This window comes from Macaca nemestrina, chromosome 4, assembly GCF_043159975.1.
Source record: "Macaca nemestrina isolate mMacNem1 chromosome 4, mMacNem.hap1, whole genome shotgun sequence".
In the NCBI taxonomy this organism is placed as follows: Eukaryota; Metazoa; Chordata; class Mammalia; order Primates; family Cercopithecidae; genus Macaca; species Macaca nemestrina.
This window is the reverse complement of record NC_092128.1, coordinates 130,636,437-130,655,228: the sequence shown is the minus strand read 5'-3', so window position 1 is coordinate 130,655,228 and position 18,792 is coordinate 130,636,437. Positions and strand designations below refer to the sequence as shown.

At 38.2% G+C, this 18,792-nt stretch overlaps 1 protein-coding gene and 1 long non-coding RNA gene across 2 annotated transcripts in view; one reads left to right on the top strand and one right to left on the bottom strand.

The window, feature by feature from the left end:
- The window catches only part of LOC139362570 (uncharacterized), a 38,619-nt gene extending 32,908 nt beyond the window's left edge, over positions 1–5,711 (top strand). Inside the window, exon 5 of the long non-coding RNA XR_011621713.1 lies at positions 5,628–5,711. This is a non-coding gene — a long non-coding RNA (uncharacterized lncRNA). The remainder of the gene's footprint in view (positions 1–5,627) is intronic.
- LOC139362569 (beta-defensin 109-like) lies at positions 5,519–13,198 on the bottom strand. Its single transcript, XM_071094099.1, has 2 exons — positions 13,141–13,198; positions 5,519–5,724 (listed from the first exon to the last, which is right to left on the bottom strand). The coding sequence occupies exons 1-2, from the start codon at positions 13,196–13,198 to the stop codon at positions 5,519–5,521; spliced, it is 264 nt and encodes an 87-aa protein (XP_070950200.1).
- Positions 13,199–18,792: the final 5,594 nt, after the last annotated feature.

Here is an 18,792-nt window from a genome sequence, read left to right as displayed (position 1 = left end):
AACTACCATCAGAATAAACAGGCAACCTACAGAAAGGGAGAAAATTTTTGCAATCTACTCATCTGACAAAGGGCTAATATCCAGAACCTACAAAGAACTCAAAGAAATTTACAAGAAAAAAAAAAATGCCATCAAAAAGTGGGCAAAGGATATGAACAGACACTTCTCAAAAGAATACATTTATGCAGTCAACAGACACATGAAAAAATGCTCACCATCACTAGCCATCAAAGAAATGCAAATCAAGACCACAATGAGATACTGTCTCACACCAGTTAGAAAGGTGATCATTAAAACGTCAGGAAACAACAGGTGCTGGAGAGGATGTGGAGAAATAGGAACACTTTTACACTGTTGGTGGAACTGTCAACTAGTTCAACCATTGTGGAAAACAGCATGGTGATTCCTTAAGGATCTAGAACTAGAAATACCATTTGACCCAGACATCCCATTACTGGCTATATCCCCAAAGGATTATAAATCATGCTGCTATAAAGACACATGTACACATATGTTTATTGCATCACTATTCACAACAGTACAGACTTGGAGCCAACCCAAATGTTCGTCAATGATAGACTGGATTAAGAAAATGTGGCACATATACACCATGGAATACTATGCAGCCATAAAAGAGGATGAGTTCATGTCCTTTGTAGGGACATGGATGCAGCTGGAAACCATCATTCTCAGCAAACTACTGCAAGAACAGAAAACCAAACACCACATGTTCTCACTCATGGATGGGAACTGAACAATGAGAACACCTGGACACAGGAACGGGAATATCACACACCAGGGCCTGTTGTGGGGTTGGGGGAGGAGGGAAGGATAGCATTAGGAGATACACCTAATGTATATGACGAGTTAATGGGTGCAGCACACCAACATGGCACATGTATACATATGTAACAAACCTGCACTTTGTGCATGTATTCCCTAGAATATAAAGTATAATAAAATAAAATAATAAAATAAAAAATGTACGATGAAAATAAATGAAACGTAACACACAGCATGTGAGATAATGTTTTAATACATATCTAAAAATGCCTTAAAATTCAATAGAAATTAAATAAAATCTTCTAAAACTTGACAAAAGGAAACAACAAAAATTACAGACTGGAAAAGCCTGGCTGACTGGAGTGATGTCCTGTCTCAAGAAAGAACAAACAAACACACAAACAAACAAAGGATTCTGAAAGCAGAGAATCAAACAGATATTTGTACACCATTCTTCCTTCTTCCTACTAGCACTCTTCATAGTAGGAAAAGGCAAAAACAACCCAAATGTGTCACGAATTGCTTCATCAGTTTTTTAGGATCTGAAATACTGCCTCAATTTTCAGTTACTCATTGTGGGGTGGACCTGCAGTTACCACATTTGGTCCAAAATTTTATGCTGATGAAGGTAGACCTGTCCTGCATTTTCAGAGGGACAGAATTCTGGTGTTTCTCCAGGTTCCTTGGCTTACCAGGAATGAAGATCCGGGAAGAATGTATGTGTGTATGTATGTATGTATGTACATAATTATTTCCTGTTTTTAAATTGAAAAAATATGGGATACATGTGCAGAACGTACAGGTTTGTTATATAGGTATCCTTTGCCATGGTGGTTGGTTGCACCTATTGACTCATCCTCTAAGTTCTCTTCCCTCACCCCCAGTCCCCAGCGGGCCGTGTTGTGTGTTGTTCCCCTCACTGTGTCCTTGTTTTCTCAATGTTCCACTTTCACTTATTAGTGAAAACATGCGGTGTTTGATTTTTTTGTTACTGTGTTAGTTTGCTCAGTATGATGGCTTCATCCATGTGTCTGCAAAAGACATGATCTCATTCCTTTTTATGACTGCATAGTATTTTATGGTGTAAATGTACCACATATTCTTTATCCAGTCTAGCACTGAAGGGCATTTGGGTTGGTTTAATGTCTTTGCTATTGTATATAGTGCTGCAATAAACATACATGTGCATGTGTCTTTATAGTGGAATGATTTATATTCCTTTGGGTATATAGCCAGTAATGGGATTACTGGGTCAAATGGTGTTTCTGGTTCTAGATCCTTGAGGAATCACCATACTGTCTTCCACAATGGTTGAACTAATTTACAGTTTCCCCAACAGTGTAAAAGCGTTCCTCTTTCTTCTCAGCCTCACCAGCATCTATTGTTTCTTAACTTTTTAATAATCACCATTCTGATGGGTGTGAGATGGTATCTCATGGTAGTTTTGATTTTCACTTCTCGGATGATCAGTATTGTTGAGCTTATAAAAAATACATTTGTTGGTTAGGTAAATGTCTTCTTTTGATAAGTTTCTGTTCATATCCTTTGCTCACTTTTGATGGGGTTGTTTGTTTTTTTGCTTGTAAATATGTTTAAGTTCCTTGTCAATTTTTGTTATTAGGCCTTTGTCAGATGGGTAGGTTGCAATAATTTTCTCCCATCCTGTAGGTTGATTGCTCATGCTGATGATAGTTTCTTTGCTGTGCAGAAGGTCTTTAGTTCAATTAGATCCGATTTGTCAATTTTGACTTCGGTTGCAATTGCTTTTGACATTTTTGTCATGAAGTCTTTGTCCTTGCCTGTGTCCTGAATGGTATTGCCTAGGTTTTCTTCTAGGGTTTTTATGGTTTTAGATTTTACATTTAAGTCTTTAATCCATCTTGAGTTAATTATTGTATAAGGTATAAGGAAGGGGTCAAGTTTTGGTTTTCTGTATATGGCAAGCCAGTTTTCCCAGCATCATATACTGAATAGGAGATCCTTTCTCCCTTGCTTGTTTTTGTCAGGTTTGTCAAAGATCAGGTGGACATAGATGTGTGGTGTTATTTCTGAAGTCTTTGTTCTACTCCATTGGTCTATATGTCTGTTTTGGCAGCAGTAGCCTGCTGTTTTGGTACCGTAGCCTTCTAGTACAGTTTGAAGTTAGTGTAATGCCTCCAGCTTTGTTATTTTTGTTTATGATTGTCTTGGCTATATGGGGTATTCTTTGATTCCATATGACATTTAAAATAGTTCTTTCTAATTCTGTGAAAAATGTCAACGGTATTTTGATGGGTATAGCATTGAATCTATAATGTTTGGGCAGTATGGCCATTTTCACAATATTGATTCTTCCTATTCATGAGGATGGAATGTTTTTCCATTCACCTGTGTCCTCTCTTATTACCTCGAGCAGTGGTTTGCAGTTGTCCTTGAAGAGGTCCTTCACATCCGTTGTACTCCTAGTTGTATTCCTAGGTATTTTACTCTCTTTGTAGCAATTGTAAATGGGAGTTCATTCTTGATTTGGCTCTCTGCTTGACTATTGTTGGTGTAATGGAATGCTTGTGATTTTTGCACAATGATTTTGTATCTTGAGACCTTGGTGAAGTTGCTTATCAGTTCAAGAAGTTTTTCAGTTGAGATGATGGGGTTTTCTAAATATGAAGTCATGTCATCTGCAAAGAGAGACAAGTTGACTTTCTCTCTTCCTATTTGAATACGCTTTATTTCTTTCTATTGCCTGATTGCCCTGGCGAGAACTTCCAATACTATGTTGAATAGAAGTGGTTACAGAGGGCTTCCTTGTCTTGTACCAGTTTTCAAATGGAATGCTTCCAGCTTTTGCCTATTCTTTATGATATTGGCTGTATGAAATAGCTCTTATTATTTTAAGGTATGTTCCATCAATACCTAGTTTATTGAGAGTTTTTAACAGGAAGGGATGTTGAATTTTATCAGAGGCATTTTTGCATGTATCAAAATAATTGTCTGGTGTTTGCCTTTGGTTCTGTTTATGTGATCAATTACATTTATTGATTTGTGTATGTTGAATCAGCCTTTCATCCCAAAGATGCAGCGCACTTGATCGTGGTGGAGAAACTTTTTGATGTGCTGCTGGATTCGGTTTGCCAGTATTTTATTGAGAATTTTTGCATCGATGTTCATCAGGGATAATGGCCTGAATTGAGCAGGGGTGTGTGTGTGTGTGTGTGTGTGTGTGTTTACCTCGGTTTGCCAGTAGGTTGATGTGTGTGTGTGACGTGTGTGTGTGTGTGAATGTGTGATAGAGGGCCAAAGTAGGGCAGAGGAGGCTCCCCGGCCTGCCATGACATTGAATGTTCTGAATTCAAGATGCTCTAATGGACTGTGTCAGTTGGCCTTCAGCCAGGAGGTGATGCTTGAAAAAGACTGGCAGCTGCGGTGGTAGTGGTGAGATTTGGACTTGCCTTATGTTACCCATGGTAGGTACTCTGGTGTCTCAGGGAACGGGTAGAGCCAAAGGGCTTCTAAAAGTTTCTTCTGTTATTTGTGTTAATCTACCAGGGTAGGTGGTTGAGCAAAACCAGGTGGGAACTAGGTCAGGTAAAGTGATGCTCTGGCTCTCTACATGTGGGACAAGCAGTGGCTCCAGTGGGAATTGGAAGGCAGTTCTTGGGCCACTGGGGTAATTTTCCAGAGAGAAGTGAAGCTGCCTCTGCCTCTGTACAAGGAGAGTCCATATGAAGAATGGGGAGTAGCAGCTTGGCAGTAAGCCCCATCCAGCTCCCACACCCTTGGCAAGGCAGGTGTCACACCCACAGTGTTCCACTGGGAGTAGCTAGCTAAGTTTCAAGAAGTCTGAACTCAGAGCTCAAAACTGACCCATACCATAAGCCTCTCGTATTGAGACATCAACTGCAGCTTTCAGGCCACACCCCTCCTGATCCACCTGCAGAGCAGGGGCATCCAGCTCCTGTGCTTGTTGCTGCATCACACGTCCCACTCACCTCTCAGTTCTGGCCTGGGGAGTTTGTCCCCTCACAAGATTATATCAAACATTTCAGTTGGGAGGTTCTCTCAACCTGTGACCACCATTTGAGTTAGCTGGCAGACTTCTGGGAGGTCCTCCCTGAGGTAGAATCAGAAATGGCTTCCCTCCATCCTGCCAGAAACTGGGAACGTGCTGGAGACTCAAAGCACATCCCAACACCACTCCTCATATACTCGTCACTCTTCACTAAATCAACTCCAGCCCTGAGTAGGATTAAGGCCTTCCCCTATGGCCTAGATTGATAGGTTTCCCAATGGAAGTGTATATCTTACAGTCAGTTTATCCCCCTCTCACACCCTCGAAACCCAAAATTTTCTGCCTAGCTTATAGTGTAACCTGCATCCTGCTGCTTCTTTCAAATGGTCTGTGGCTTATTTCAATTTTCCTGTTAAGTTCCTCTGTTGCTTCTTGAAAGAAAGTTCAGTGTGAATCTCTACACACCACTTTGTCTTTCCAAGTGCATGAGGCAGGCTAACAATGCCTTCAATCCACCATCTTGGAAAACAAAAATAACAGTTTTCTCATTTTTAAAGGTTTTGTTAAGATCTGTTAATGACTCACAAAGAAAACATATTGGGTATATTTGAAATTAGTATTTATTCATTCATGTTGATAAGTGAAAATACAAGATGGTTATCAAGATGGAAGTACTTAATATGTATATTTCAATATTCTTAGATGCAAAGAACTTCACTTTTGATGTATTTTTATTTTACGTCAGTTTCATTTCAACTTAGGTTTAAGGGGTTCTTGATAATCTGACATGATAAGTGGTGTTGGAATTGGCATTAAAATCCACCATGCTCTACCGCACTTCATCCTTCTTCGGCAGGCACCAATTTGATCTTCTACTACTTTGCAGACATCTCTTCTGCAAACACCAGACAAATTGAGACAATGACCTTCAGCAGCACCCAAACCACCTCTCACTGCAGGAAAGAAAATCCAGTGAGATCTACATAGTCCACAAATGGAATGTAAATCCATAAACACTCTTAAGTAAGAGAATAAATTTAGTATGAGCATTTTTACGTGGGAGTTTTTGAAATGGTTGCTGCTCACATGTCAGAGACACATGCAGATTAAGAAAGGTAGTAGTTCTGATCCTGGTTTGGCACAACAGTCACGGTCTTTTTGGTGGGGGAAAAGGGATGTGGGAGGGGATGGTACATCTTCATCTTTTCCTCTAGGTTTTCTCTCAGAAATGGCTGTTGCTTACCGCAGGGCAAAAATGCCAGTGTCTTCTGCCAGAGTGGGTTACTGAGGGCCATGGTGGTTCCACCTTGTGGCTGATACTGATAGTCCCTTTCTGCTTTTTTTTGTTCCTAGCCAAAAAAGATGTTTCTGCAGTCTCAGGTATGCTGATTTCAACAGTTGTTTTTTCTATATGGCTATTCAGTTTTTTTTTTTTCTTTCACTGTCTCTCTCTCTTTTTCTTTTCTTTTTTCTTTTTTTTTTTTTTTTTTTTTTTTTGGCTTCACTGTGTTGCCATAGTTTCTTAAGTGGTCCCTTGAACCCTCCCAGTGCTATTTTGGTTTGCACATAGCTATCTATATATTTTTTCTTGGGGGAAGTATAGAGTTAAAGGCTGGTGTATCCTGCTCTTGCTCCCCCAAGTGATTTCATTCCCCCAAGCTAATATTTCAGGCTTTCAATTTATCCGTGCTTTTATCTGTCCAAACGTAAGTGGAAATTACTTTTTCTCTCCACATTTAGATTTGCTCTGTCTACTTTAATTGCTAATAGTGTCTTAGTCATAGGATAGATTAGTTAGAAAAAAAGTATATTTTTGACATTATAAATGATCCTTTCAATTTGTGTCTAAAAGTGGAAAATATTAGAAAGCTTAACATTTATTATTGTGTCCAGATCAGTATTTCCTCCAGATGACCTTTATTACAACAAAGATAATTTAATGAAGATCTCTCTAATGGTAAAGCTGATGGCTTTGTGCTATTATAATATCCTTAAAATAAAGTGACAGTCTAGTGGAAAGACGAACTAAAGCAAGGGTTAGGAAAAAATCAGTTATTACCTTCATTTTGGTCTCACTCTGCATTAAGAGTTTTCATTGTGTCAAAGATTTATTATTCATTAAGTAAGCAAATGTTCATTTAATAGTAAATGGATCCTATTAAAGATGATTTTTAAAATTATAATCACATTACTTTTATTCACATCTGTCTACTGATGTCATTCACAGATGAGAATGGTATAACGTTATTTTATTTTTTTCATTTTGCCACATCTTTATTTACTTAGGTTTATGCTGTATCAAACAATGTATGTGTGGGAGTAATGGGTGATTCAGGAATGCATGAGGGGGAGGTTTAAGCTCTTTAACTTCGAACAATTAAAATTAGCAACATAATATTGAAATATATGCATAACACTCAAGTGGTACTTTCAAAATAGTGTATATTTCCTCTGTTTATTTGTAGCTTTTAAACCCAGCTAGAAGTATTCTATTTCTTTTAGGCACCATAAGTCTGAAAGTCTGTAGTGAAAGCTACAAGTAGTAAATGATGCTAATTCATGTGCTCCCACCTGTGGAAGAATTGAATGTCTTAGATAAAAAAAGATGGTGCAATTGGTGTACCAAGTATCTTAGAATATAATTTGGTGGTGGCTTTTCTGTTTCTGTAGCAGAGTAACATATATAATATATCCAAGTCATCAAGTTATTTAAATATGCCTTTAAACAGGGAGAACTGAAAATAATACTGTGAATCCTGGTAAGCATTTAAAAATAATGAGGAGAATATTGCCTTTACAAAGTCAAAATTTGTCTGAATACAACCCATATAGCAATTTCATAGCAAAACATTTCCTTCAATCCTATTAAAGTCAGAAGGAAAAGAAGAATGTCCACTGTCAATGTTGTATTAATATAGTTCTAAAAGTATTGAACAATGAAACATATTGTAAGAAGAGAAGTCAGAGGAGACTTGAGCCCATTGTTTTTCCTCTCCTTCTATACCTCCCAAAATACCATTGGAATGTTGTATCATTTTGAAGAATCTGTAGTAGTGTCCCAAATCATAGAATACTATGAATGCATCTGAATCTGAGATATCCCCAAAAGGTACAAAATAGGTGTGACTAGAATGAAAGAAAGATTTAGGCTTTTGGCCATGACTGCAAGTGAGCTGCTCTCAAGTGACTGCTGCTATAGAACATATATATAGTAGAGGATCTCTTTGAAACACTTCTATCCCTGAAAATGGTTAGGCAAGTTCCTAAAATATCTCCTCTTGCAAACACAAAAATAGTCTGTGAACTGGAGCTTGAGCAGTGGGCACTTTGTATTGGATAGCTGATGGAGGGGGGTAAGGGTTTCCCAGATCTTCTGGGAATATCTGCTATGATCAGTAATGCTAATGATGGTACTACTGACTCTTGGGCCATCAGAAATTCCAGTTTGTTAATGCTGAAACTTCTATATTGAGTTAAAGCATTGTGTCAGCTTCACAGAGGAAGTCTGGATAATAGCATTCTCATTTTCAGACCATAAAATGATGTCAGGTTAAGGATGAACAATGAGTTCAGTATTAAAAATGATCAGGTAAGCAAGAAACCATGAATAAAAGTTAATGAAATGAATAGCATATGTAGACCCTTTAAAACTAAATATATTGAAATCATCAATGTGGAGAAATAATTAAGCAGGTGTGTATCAATTGTTTAAAGAAACAATCTACTATTACAAAGATGTAAAAACAATAGTAAAACAATATAGATGATAGAAAAAATGGGCAGGTCTGGCTGGGCATGGTGGCTCATGCCTGTAATCCCAGCACTTTGGGAGGCCAAGATGGGTGGATCACGAGGTCAGGAGTTCAAGACCAGCATGCCCAAGATGGTGAAACCTTGTCTCTACTAAAAAATATATATATATAAATTAGCCGAGCATGGTGGCGGGTGCCTGTAGTCCCAGCTACTCAGGAGGCTGAGATAGAAGAATCGCTTGAACCCAGGAGGTGGAGGTTGCAGTGAGCCAAGATCGCACCACTGCACTCCAGCCTGGGCAACAGAGTGAGACTCCATCTCCAAAAAAAAAAAAAAAAAAAAAAAAAAGGCAGGTCTGAAACAAAAAATAATTTAAAACTAATGCAGGTTATTAATGATATATTAGACACAGGTAAGAGGATAACCAGTGAAGAAAAAACTGTTTAAACGATATACCCAGAATGTAGCATGGAAACACAAGGTCTAACATTTATTTAATTCAAATATGGGGGGAGAGAAGTGTAAAAGGATTCACCATTTCAAGAGATTCTCAGAAAGAAATTAAGAAAAGGTATAAATCCATTGATTCAAAGAATATATTTCTAACAGATGATATAAAAATCAACTCACTTTAGTTAAATTATAAAACATTAAAACCAAACACCAGACCATACAAACATTGAAAAAAGGATAATTTATAATGAAATAATATTTATCTGATTATTAAAGAAAGAAAGAAAGAGAAAGAAAGAAAGAAAGAAAGAAAGAAAGAAAGAAAGAAAGAAAGAAAGAAAGAAAGAAAGAAAGAAAAAAGCATTAGTGAGGGAGAGTGAGTGAGAGTGAGTGTGTTTGGGCCCCTACTGATGATGCTAAACTATCACAAGCCCACATTCAGCCTTTCAACATTTGCTGGAGATTCACTTGTTCACTCATTCACTAAAAATGAGTAAACTAGTATCAACAAATGTCGAGAGAAAATAACTGTTAATACAGAATTGGGTACTCAGTAATGCTGTCTTTCAAGATCAAAAATAACAATATGAAATTGACAGATAAAAATTAAAATTGTTCACTACCAAGAGATCTGCAGCAAATAAAATTTCAAAGGCTACATATCAGAAAGAAAGAATTTAACCCAAAAGCTGATACTAGAGTCAACTTGGAATTCCATAAATATCACTAAACTGATGATAATAATAACACTTTCTGACACGTGGGGATTCTGAAAAGAAGTGAACTTTTACTTTTGTTTAGAATTTAGAAAGTTGTAGAAAAATGCTCTTGCCCTGACAAAGAGAATAAGCTGGATAATCTATAGATCATAGATTTCATTTTGAAACATAGAACTGAGGTCTCAAACAAAGCTAATTAACTTAAATTCAGAGTGATGAAGCCCTGCTGAAAAAAGAACGGATCCACAGATGCTTTGTGCCTAGCTGAGTTGCAGCAGCAGAAGCAGGAGGAAGCTGCCCTTGATGGAGATAACAAGGAAACAAGTGAATCTCCAGCAAATGTTGAAAGGCTGAGTGTGGGCTTGTGATAGTTTAGCATCATCAGTAGGGGCCCAAACACACTCACTCTCACTCACTCTCCCTCACTAATTCTTTCTTTCTTTCTTTCTTTCTTTCTTTCTTTCTTTCTTTCTTTCTTTCTTTCTTTCTTTCTTTCTTTCTTTCTTTCTTTCTTTCTTTCTTTCTTTCTTTCTTTCTTTCTTTCTTTCTTTCCTTCTTTCTTTCTTTCTTTCTTTCTTTCCTTCCTTCCTTCCTTCCTTCCTTCCTTCCTTCCTTCTTTCCTTCTTTCTTTCTTTCTTTCTTTCTTTCTTTCTTTCTTTCTTTCTTTCTTTCTTTCTTTCTTTCTTTCTTTCTTTCTTTCTTTCTTTCTTTCTTTCTTTCTTTCTTTCTCTCTCCTTCTCCTTCCTTCCTTCCTTCCTTCCTTCCTTCCTTCCTTCCTTCCTTCCTTCCTTCCTCCCTCCTTCCCTCCCTCCCTCCCTCTCTTCCTTTCTCTCTCTCTCTCTCTCTCTCTCTCTCTCTCTCTCTCTCTCTCTCTCTCTTTCTTTCTTTCTTTGGAGTCTCACTGTCGCCCAGGCTGGAGTGCAATGGCGCGGTCTTGTCTCACTGCATCCTCCGCCTCCAGGGTTCAAGCGATTTTCCTGACTCAGCCTCCCAAGTAGCTGGGACTACAGGCCCATGCCACCATGCCCGGCTAATTTTTTGTATTTAGTAGAGACGGGGTTTGACCGTGTTAGCCACTGACCTCGTGATCTGCCCACCTCGGCCTCCCAAAGTGCTGGGATTACAAGCGTGAGCCACAGCGCCCGGCCCCACTAATGGTTTTTTCATGACCTATCTTGTGTGCTCCTGGGTAAGATCGGATGGAGAGCAGAACTACCAGATGCACTTTTGAGGGACAGCCATGTAGGAACTGCTGCAATTTGAGGTGAGAGCAAGGTAAAGGTCTTACTGTGAGAATCAGGTAAAATCCTCTGTTACTGGGGAGTGTGTGAAGGAGCTGAGACAATCCCCCTTCACTCTCTTTTCTCACAGGTGCATAAGCAGAGGGGCCTGATGAGGTCTGAAGGCAGGGCAGAGCAGGTAGATGAGAGAAGCAGATTCTCTGTTCTTTCTTTGAGTGTGAGGCAGCTACTGCCCAAGGCTGGGCAAGGGATGGGAGCCCTGAGAGATTCTTGAGGTGCAGAGATAGAGGCTTGCTGAGGATGAAAGTGTACAGGAGAGCTAAGAGAGGCTCCAGTGCTGACCATGGCATTCTGCAAGAAGAGAAAATCTGTATGTAGTGGTTTATGAGGGAAAATCATGAGTTCAATTTTGGATATCTATGACTTTTGAAATTCAGTGTCCAAGTAGATATACCAGTTATGCAGTTGGATAATTTATTATAAGCCTGCAGTTCAAAAGGAGGTCCAAAAGGAGAATTGAAAAGGATGAGACTTGCTGAGCCCCTCCAGAGTGTGTGGTGAGGGAGAAGAGAAAAGAATCAGGCACTGAGCTCCGGAGCTCTCCAATAGGAAGTGTGATGGGAAAAGATGAGGAAGAAACAAAGGAAGCCGAAGTGGTAGCTCCAGTGAGATAGGCTGAGAATCAAGTGAATGTGCTGTCCTGGAAACCAAGTGAAGAAAGTATACTATGAAGAAGGAAGTGATTATTTGTGTCAAATGCTGCTAATAGGCCAATTAAAGTTGTAGTGAAAAATGATCATTGGACCTAGGAATATGGAGATTATTGGTAACTTTGACAAAAGTGGTGTCAATAACATGATTGAAAAAAGGGGAGAGAGCCCAACTGGGATATATTTAAGAGACAATGAGAGGAGAGGAATTGAAGACAGAGAGTATGGACAACTCTTTTATGATTTTTACTGAAAACTAGAGCAAAAAAATAGGATGACAGCTGGCATCAGAAGAAAAGCAAGGACATACTTAACAGCATATTTGTATGCTGATGGTAATAATTTACTAGCATAAAAATTGATGACACAGTCACAACTGATGACACATGATATAGTGAACTGCAACAGGAAAATCCCCAAGGTACACAGCAAAGATGGAATATAATACACAAATACATTTTTTTAAAAATGATGTGAATCTCTGAAACATCTGTTTTGACATTAACTTTTCATTCCTGCAATAGTTATTTTAAGCATGTTCTCATTTGTCCAGTGTTGCCAGGTTATTATAAAGTATATTAGACTTTATGAAAAACATTTTTTAAATTACTAGTTTTATCTCATTCGTTTCATTAATTTATATTTTGTATTTATAACTTTCCCTTTATCTTGTTTAGGTTTATTATGCTTTTTTTTTTCCAAAAGCCCTCAAAATGCATGCTTAGACCATTAAATTTTAGCCGGTTTAGTATTGAAAGTGATGTTACCCATTTCTGTGTGGTTACCTGTAATATACCACGAGCGGCACTTCTTGGTGTCTTTACTTATTATTAATTCACTTGTCTGAAGTTCCTTTAACTCTCCTTTCTAGTCCTAAGTTTCACTTTGCAAATCATTTTTTATTCATAGCCACGTAAAATAGAATTTATTTTGAAAAGTCTCTCATAAAATTTTCACTTATTCTAGGATTATAAGTTTTCTGTTTGTCTCTTTGAATAAAACTTTCAGATTTGTCAACACTTATTTAGCAGTAGCTCCTATTGATAGAATTCCATCCATCTCTTTTGACCTAGTGAGCAAATATAATAATAAATGCTGCTGAAATTCAATCCTGTCAGATCTAACTGCCTGCATATAAATTTCCAGGTCCCACAAAGGCATCTCATTGAGGTCACATTCTGTTGTATCCTTACTTTGTATCTTGAGATGCCTTGGTGGGGCATGGAAATTGATATGTAGGCAGTTTGATCTGACAGGATTGAATTTCAGCAGCATCTATTATTATATCCACTCACTAGATCAAAAAACATGGATTGAATTATCAACAGGAGCTACTGCTAAATGAGTCTCTTTTCTATTTTTCCCTATTATAATCCTAGTGAAGCTGTAAATATTAGGTTCTTGAACCCACAGGACTGATTCTAGGATCTTGTCTGGCCAGGGATATAGCCTTCTAATCTGCAGAACCTTATAGTAATCAGCTACCAACTTACCTGGGGATAAAAGAATTGAAAAAAGAAGGAGAATAAGAAGAAGTAAATGGAGTCTCATGGCTGAAGGGCCAGCATCAATGTGGGTTGAGCCTGGAGTCTCTGGACATCGTGGGTCTGGGCCTTTTTGTGATGCTGTCTGAGTCTGTGATTTGTTCTTGGTTAGTAGAGACTAACGAAAAAAGAATAACTAAATCTCCCACAAGAAACTTCCAGGGACACACAAGTATATAAATGTGGTGATATCTCAATGGATGAGAAAGCAGGTGAATGCTATTTATTTCCAAAAGACTCAGGATGTCTTATTGTCACCTGCTTTCTTTATTATTTTCAACATGCACATGCAATAATCATTGCTCTTACTTTAAGTATAAAGTATTGTTTGCCAGGCAATATAGTAGGAACTGAAGTAAAATTGTTATACAAAAACTGTACGTAATTAATGGATATAGTTTGGCAAATTTGCACATATATATTACTCTTGTTACCACAACCAATATCCAGGTAATAATATACCCATCACCTCCAAATGTTTCCTACGTCCCTTTATTGTTGTTGTTGTTGTTGTCAGAACCCCTAAGATCGACCCTCTTAACAAATTGTTGAATACAAAATACCTCAGTAATAACTATAGGTACTATGTTTTAGAGCCTATCTCTGTAATTGACTCATTTTGCATAGCTTCAACCCTTGAACAATAACTCCCCGTATTGCTCTTTCCCACTCAATAAAATACCAAACTCTTTCAAAGCACATTCTATATAATCCACTTTATGAAGCTTTTTCTAACATTCTTTTGTCTGCTCTCCCTCAGTAAAGGGAAATACTAACATAACAATTACCTATTTTGGATTTTTGTGTCTCTTACATATATTCCTGCATGAACCCATTTAACACTTTATCTCCCATTATCTTAATATGAAGTAAAATAAAACTTGAAATGATTTTAAAAATGAAATCACAGAAGGGCTTTGTAAAAGTATGATGTACCATTGCTTATTTGTAAGAATTCAAGTGACATTAGGGGTTTTAAAACATCTTTTGTTTTGATTGGTTCTTTGCTTGTAATCCTTGTGTCTTGCATATTGTGGGCACAGGGTCTTTCCCAGCTATTTGCTTGGGGAAGATTAGTTAGAGTTACAATGAACACCAAAGGCTATCTTGTCTAGTAACTTACCTTCCAGATGAGGAAATGAGCTGAGGGAAAGGAAGAAACTTGCCCAAGATCACCCAGTGATCAAGTGAGGAAGGTGATAGGGACAGCACTAACGCTTGGTATTCTGAGCCTCATTCTATTTTCCACTCTTGCCCCTTCTCTGTTTCCTCCTCTCTTCCCCAGCCTTCTAAAGAAAACTTTGCAGTTCTGCTGCAATGTCTACCTAAGGACATCCTGAGGAGACCCCACTTTTCCTTAGACTGCTTTTTTAAGCACTGTCCTGCATTTTCTTCTTCAGTCTTGTTGCATCCCATTTTTGGCTATAAGTAATGCTTCTGCTGTGCTGTTCTATCCAATTAGTTTTTTTCTATTTTCATTGAGTGAAAATTAAAACAACAAAAAACATGAGTTTATCTAAATTTGGAAGTTTTAAAACTTGATTAAAATTTCCTGGGGATATGGATGTAAGACATAGATTTTAAAATATTTTTCATTTTCAAAATTAAAAATCAAACCCATATGTTTAGCCAGGGTGACTACTCGATAACTACTAATCAGATGGGTCTTCAGTAATGCCACAAGGTTAATACTCTTATAAATCAATTCCCTGGTGTTTCGTGCTACTGAGTTAATACAATTTGATACGGTATCACCCTTAACCAGGCTTTGAGGAGTCACACAAAGGAACAGCACAACAGAACCATAGGGTGGGATGTGTGGGGAAACCGAGATGTAAAACACAGCCTCGACTCTGACATTTACTCCACTGTTGGGAAAAGTACTTCAATTCCCAGGGCCTTAATATTTTCCTGTATAAAACAGGAAAAATAGAGCCATCTTTAAGGTTTTGTCAAATCTTGTTGCTGAGTGATTTTAGTGTCTGCAGCTATCCTCTCTGCTAATCACAACAAGGTTAACTAACTGTTCTTTTGTTTAAAGATATTTTTGCATTTGTTTACAAATACTTATTCTTCCTTTCACAAAAAAGGAAACATTTTAAAGATAATATACAAGATGTTCAGAGTCCCTTACATATCAACTCTTCACAATGTGGTAGAGTAGCTTAACCCCATTCCTAAGAGTAGAGATTCAGATCAGCCTGTATGTAATTAACCCCCAAACCTATGTGGAGTGTGGGATAGATAATATATTTCAAACACATGAAAAGGCACACGCACATACACACACACAGACACGCACACACACACAGTATTACCAAGGCAGAGGTGCACATGAAAATATTGGATAGACAGCTCAAAACTCTTAGTATTAAAATAATCCTAATAATAACTTTCCTTCCAAAGTCACCACCGACAATCAGATCTCTTAAAGGTTGGTGCCTTAGGTTTGTGAACTTTGTGTAACTTTTGACTTTCTTATTTGGTTGTATGCTATTTATCTCATAGAAAGAAACTTCTTCTTCATCCTATGCCAGTGCTGTATTGTAGGGGTTTGTGGACGTTTTCCTGGTCTATAGCAATCCAGGTTACTGGCCTCTGGCTTCTTAGGAGCAAGGCCATCACATGCTTTTGTTCTTTGCTTGCTTCCTTGTAAGGGCCCGACATACAGTGGGTGCTAAACAAATGTTTGGTCAACTGAACTCATTTTCCACCTCCGTTCTCTTCCACTTCAATCTCTCCCTTTTACTTCTTCCAGATTAGTTTTCCTACAGCAAAATGGGAATTGTCCAAAAACTGTCCTTCATCTTTACAACTTGAAGGATTCATTACCCTAAGCAGTCCTTCGATATTGACTATCACAGACTAGATAAAAAGTCTGGGTTCACCAAGAATAGGCATGTGTGCCATTATATTTTCTGTTGAAAGCTTTGGAAAGTGTCTTTTAGCAAACAACATAAAGCATAGAGTTTGACCGTTCCTGACAATGTAAAAGGATCATCCACATTCTCACATGTCCATGGCTACTTTCCCACTCCTTCCCCAACCTTGAAATCCTGAATTCAAAAGAAAACATAAGAAGATAGTATGTCTCATGTAAGGCAACAGGTTGCTTAATCTTTCTTGCCTATACACATTCAAGAGCTCCAGAAAAATTTCTGAGCTACTTAGGATGCCTGATCCTCTTCTTGGGTAAAAGGAATAAGTCCTACATGTAGTCACCAAAACCATGTCTGTTCAAGGGGCCTTATACCTGTGATTCATGATTGCATGCTAAATGTAGAAGGATATGCTGTGTTGCAGGGCCATGTCTGGTCATTGTTTAAGTTCTACTTTGGAGGACTAGTTACTGAGAAGGAAGAGGGAATGATAATGTTAGAAATTGGAAGAAAACTTAAGGGGAAAAATCAAGTACAAGGGACCAACAGTACTGAGGGGCAATAGGTTGAAGATTTCTTCGATGATTGTAATATTTTCAAGGAGACCTCCATGAATCCTTCCTGGCTGACCCCCAACATAGCTTTGGCATAGCCCTTATGCCAAATGTCTTAGGCTAACTAACTTTTCCTAAAGAAAATAGAGGAGTTATGGAGACCAATATTTAGTAGAATAATGCCTGATTATCTTGCTTTTGAGGTCTAGTAACTGCTAGTAAACTTGCCTAATTAATTCACATTTATTTATTTATTTATTTATTTATTTATTTATTTATTTATTTTTTGAGACGGAGTCTCGCTCTGTCGCCCAGGCTGGAGTGCAGTGGCCGGATCTCAGCTCACTGCAAGCTCCGCCTCCCCGGTTTACGCCATTCTCCTCCTCAGCCTCCTGAGTAGCTGGGACTACAGGTGCCCGCCACCTCGGCCGGCTAGTTTTTTGTATTTTTTTAGTAGAGACGGGGTTTCACCGTGTTAGCCAGGATAGTCTCGATCTCCTGACCTCGTGATCCTCCCGTCTCGGCCTACCAAAGTGCTGGGATTACAGGCTTGAGCCACCGCGCCCGGCCAATTCACATTTAGAGGAAGAGTAACGAGGGTTTCAAGCACTTGAAACACCACTGACTTCATTTCACGTGAGAGTTCTTATGGAGAGCTAATGAACTAGGAGGCTGCAGGTCTCTTGGCCAATAAGTCTTCTAGATTTCCTGGGACTCCCTTTTCTGGTCATAGGTGATTTTGCTTTTGCTTTGAGTATTATAGCACCATAAGGTGTCAGACACTCTGCTCTTACCAAGGCTTACCGAAAGTTTATCTTGTTATTTGGTAGAGTTTGGCCCGTTAAAAAGAGAGAGAGAGAGAGAACGATAAAGAGGAGGACAGCAATCCTCACTGCTGAAGGAAGAAGAAAGCTTGGCTTTATTTCCAGTAGGCAGAAAAAACTTCCCTCTGTAGCTCTCTAGCACCAGTGGAATGTCTTTGTTTGGATAATAAGTGTCCTTTCATACCTCATTAGGCATATTCACAGACAGAGATGTACTATGCACGCAAAATCACCTTCATGGGATGACTGAGAAAGTCCATGTTTTATTGGACACTAAGTTCGTTAGAACGATTTGGGTGCAGTTTTGATCAGAAAACCTTGTTAAATGGGAAAATAAGTTACAAATATTTTGGCAAAAGATTAAGGTTTATGAACAACCAACCATTTATATTAAGTTACAATTAATTAGGCCATGTTGAGAAACCATTTGGTTTAGTTAACGATTAAACATTTTGTTAGTGAACACTTCCCAGACTTTACTAGCCCTGCTAATCCCTGCTTTGCTCCTGGTCTGAACCCCCACAGTGCCTTGTTTATGGTACAGTGCCTACTGCTTGTATGCTAGATTAGTGAATGTATATTTCCTCCTCTACTACTGTGTGAGCTTCTTGTTTGCCAGGACAGGGCTATATTCCTCAGAGCTGAGGAGAGAGTTGAATCATGTGGTCCTTTATTCTCAAATCCTCTTCAACAAGTGAAGCGAAACAGGACAGTGAAAGGCCACTGCACATGGAAGCAGGAGGTCTGGATTTGGGTTCTGAATCTCTAGATCTATTACTAACTGGAGGTATGGACAGAGTCAGGAAAATTTTCTTCCTTAAGTCTTGATAGCACCTATGTAGGTCCAGATCTGTTGGGATTCTCAATAATTACTGTGCATGAAATCAACTGAAAGTTATTTTTCAGTGCAGAATCTTAGCCCCATTCTATGAAATGTTTACTGTTTTATAAATTGATAAATAATTTTTATTAGACAATGTAAATTTCCTTACTTGCACCAACATACAAAAATATTGAATAATATTAGCAGCAGAATCTTTTAACAAAATAACTATGTATAGCTATGAAACCACTTTGTTTCACTGCTTTTTATTTTCTTTTATTTATCACCATTGTTTTATTTATAAACATTGTTTCTGCTCATAAGGAGTGTGTATTCTCTACATGTTTATAAAATTAATGCCTGAATGAAGTTGCTTAAACAAGGCAGAAGTTGATTTCTTTGTCACTTAAAATTAACCTGTAGTTACACCATTCAGGGCTAGTACAGATACTTTCTAATGTCATTAGGGATGCAGGTCCCTTCCAGGTATCTGCTCTGGTATACTTTAGAAAATACCCTAG

Coding starts and splice junctions, on each gene's coding strand:
- LOC139362569 (XM_071094099.1), bottom strand. CDS start 13,198: ATGAGACTCCATTTACTTCTTCTTATTCTCCTTCTTTTTTCAATTCTT. Junction 5,725..13,140: donor TTCAATTCTTTTATCCCCAG/GTAAGTTGGTAG, acceptor TCTTTCCTGCAG/TGAGAGGTGGTTTGGGTGCT.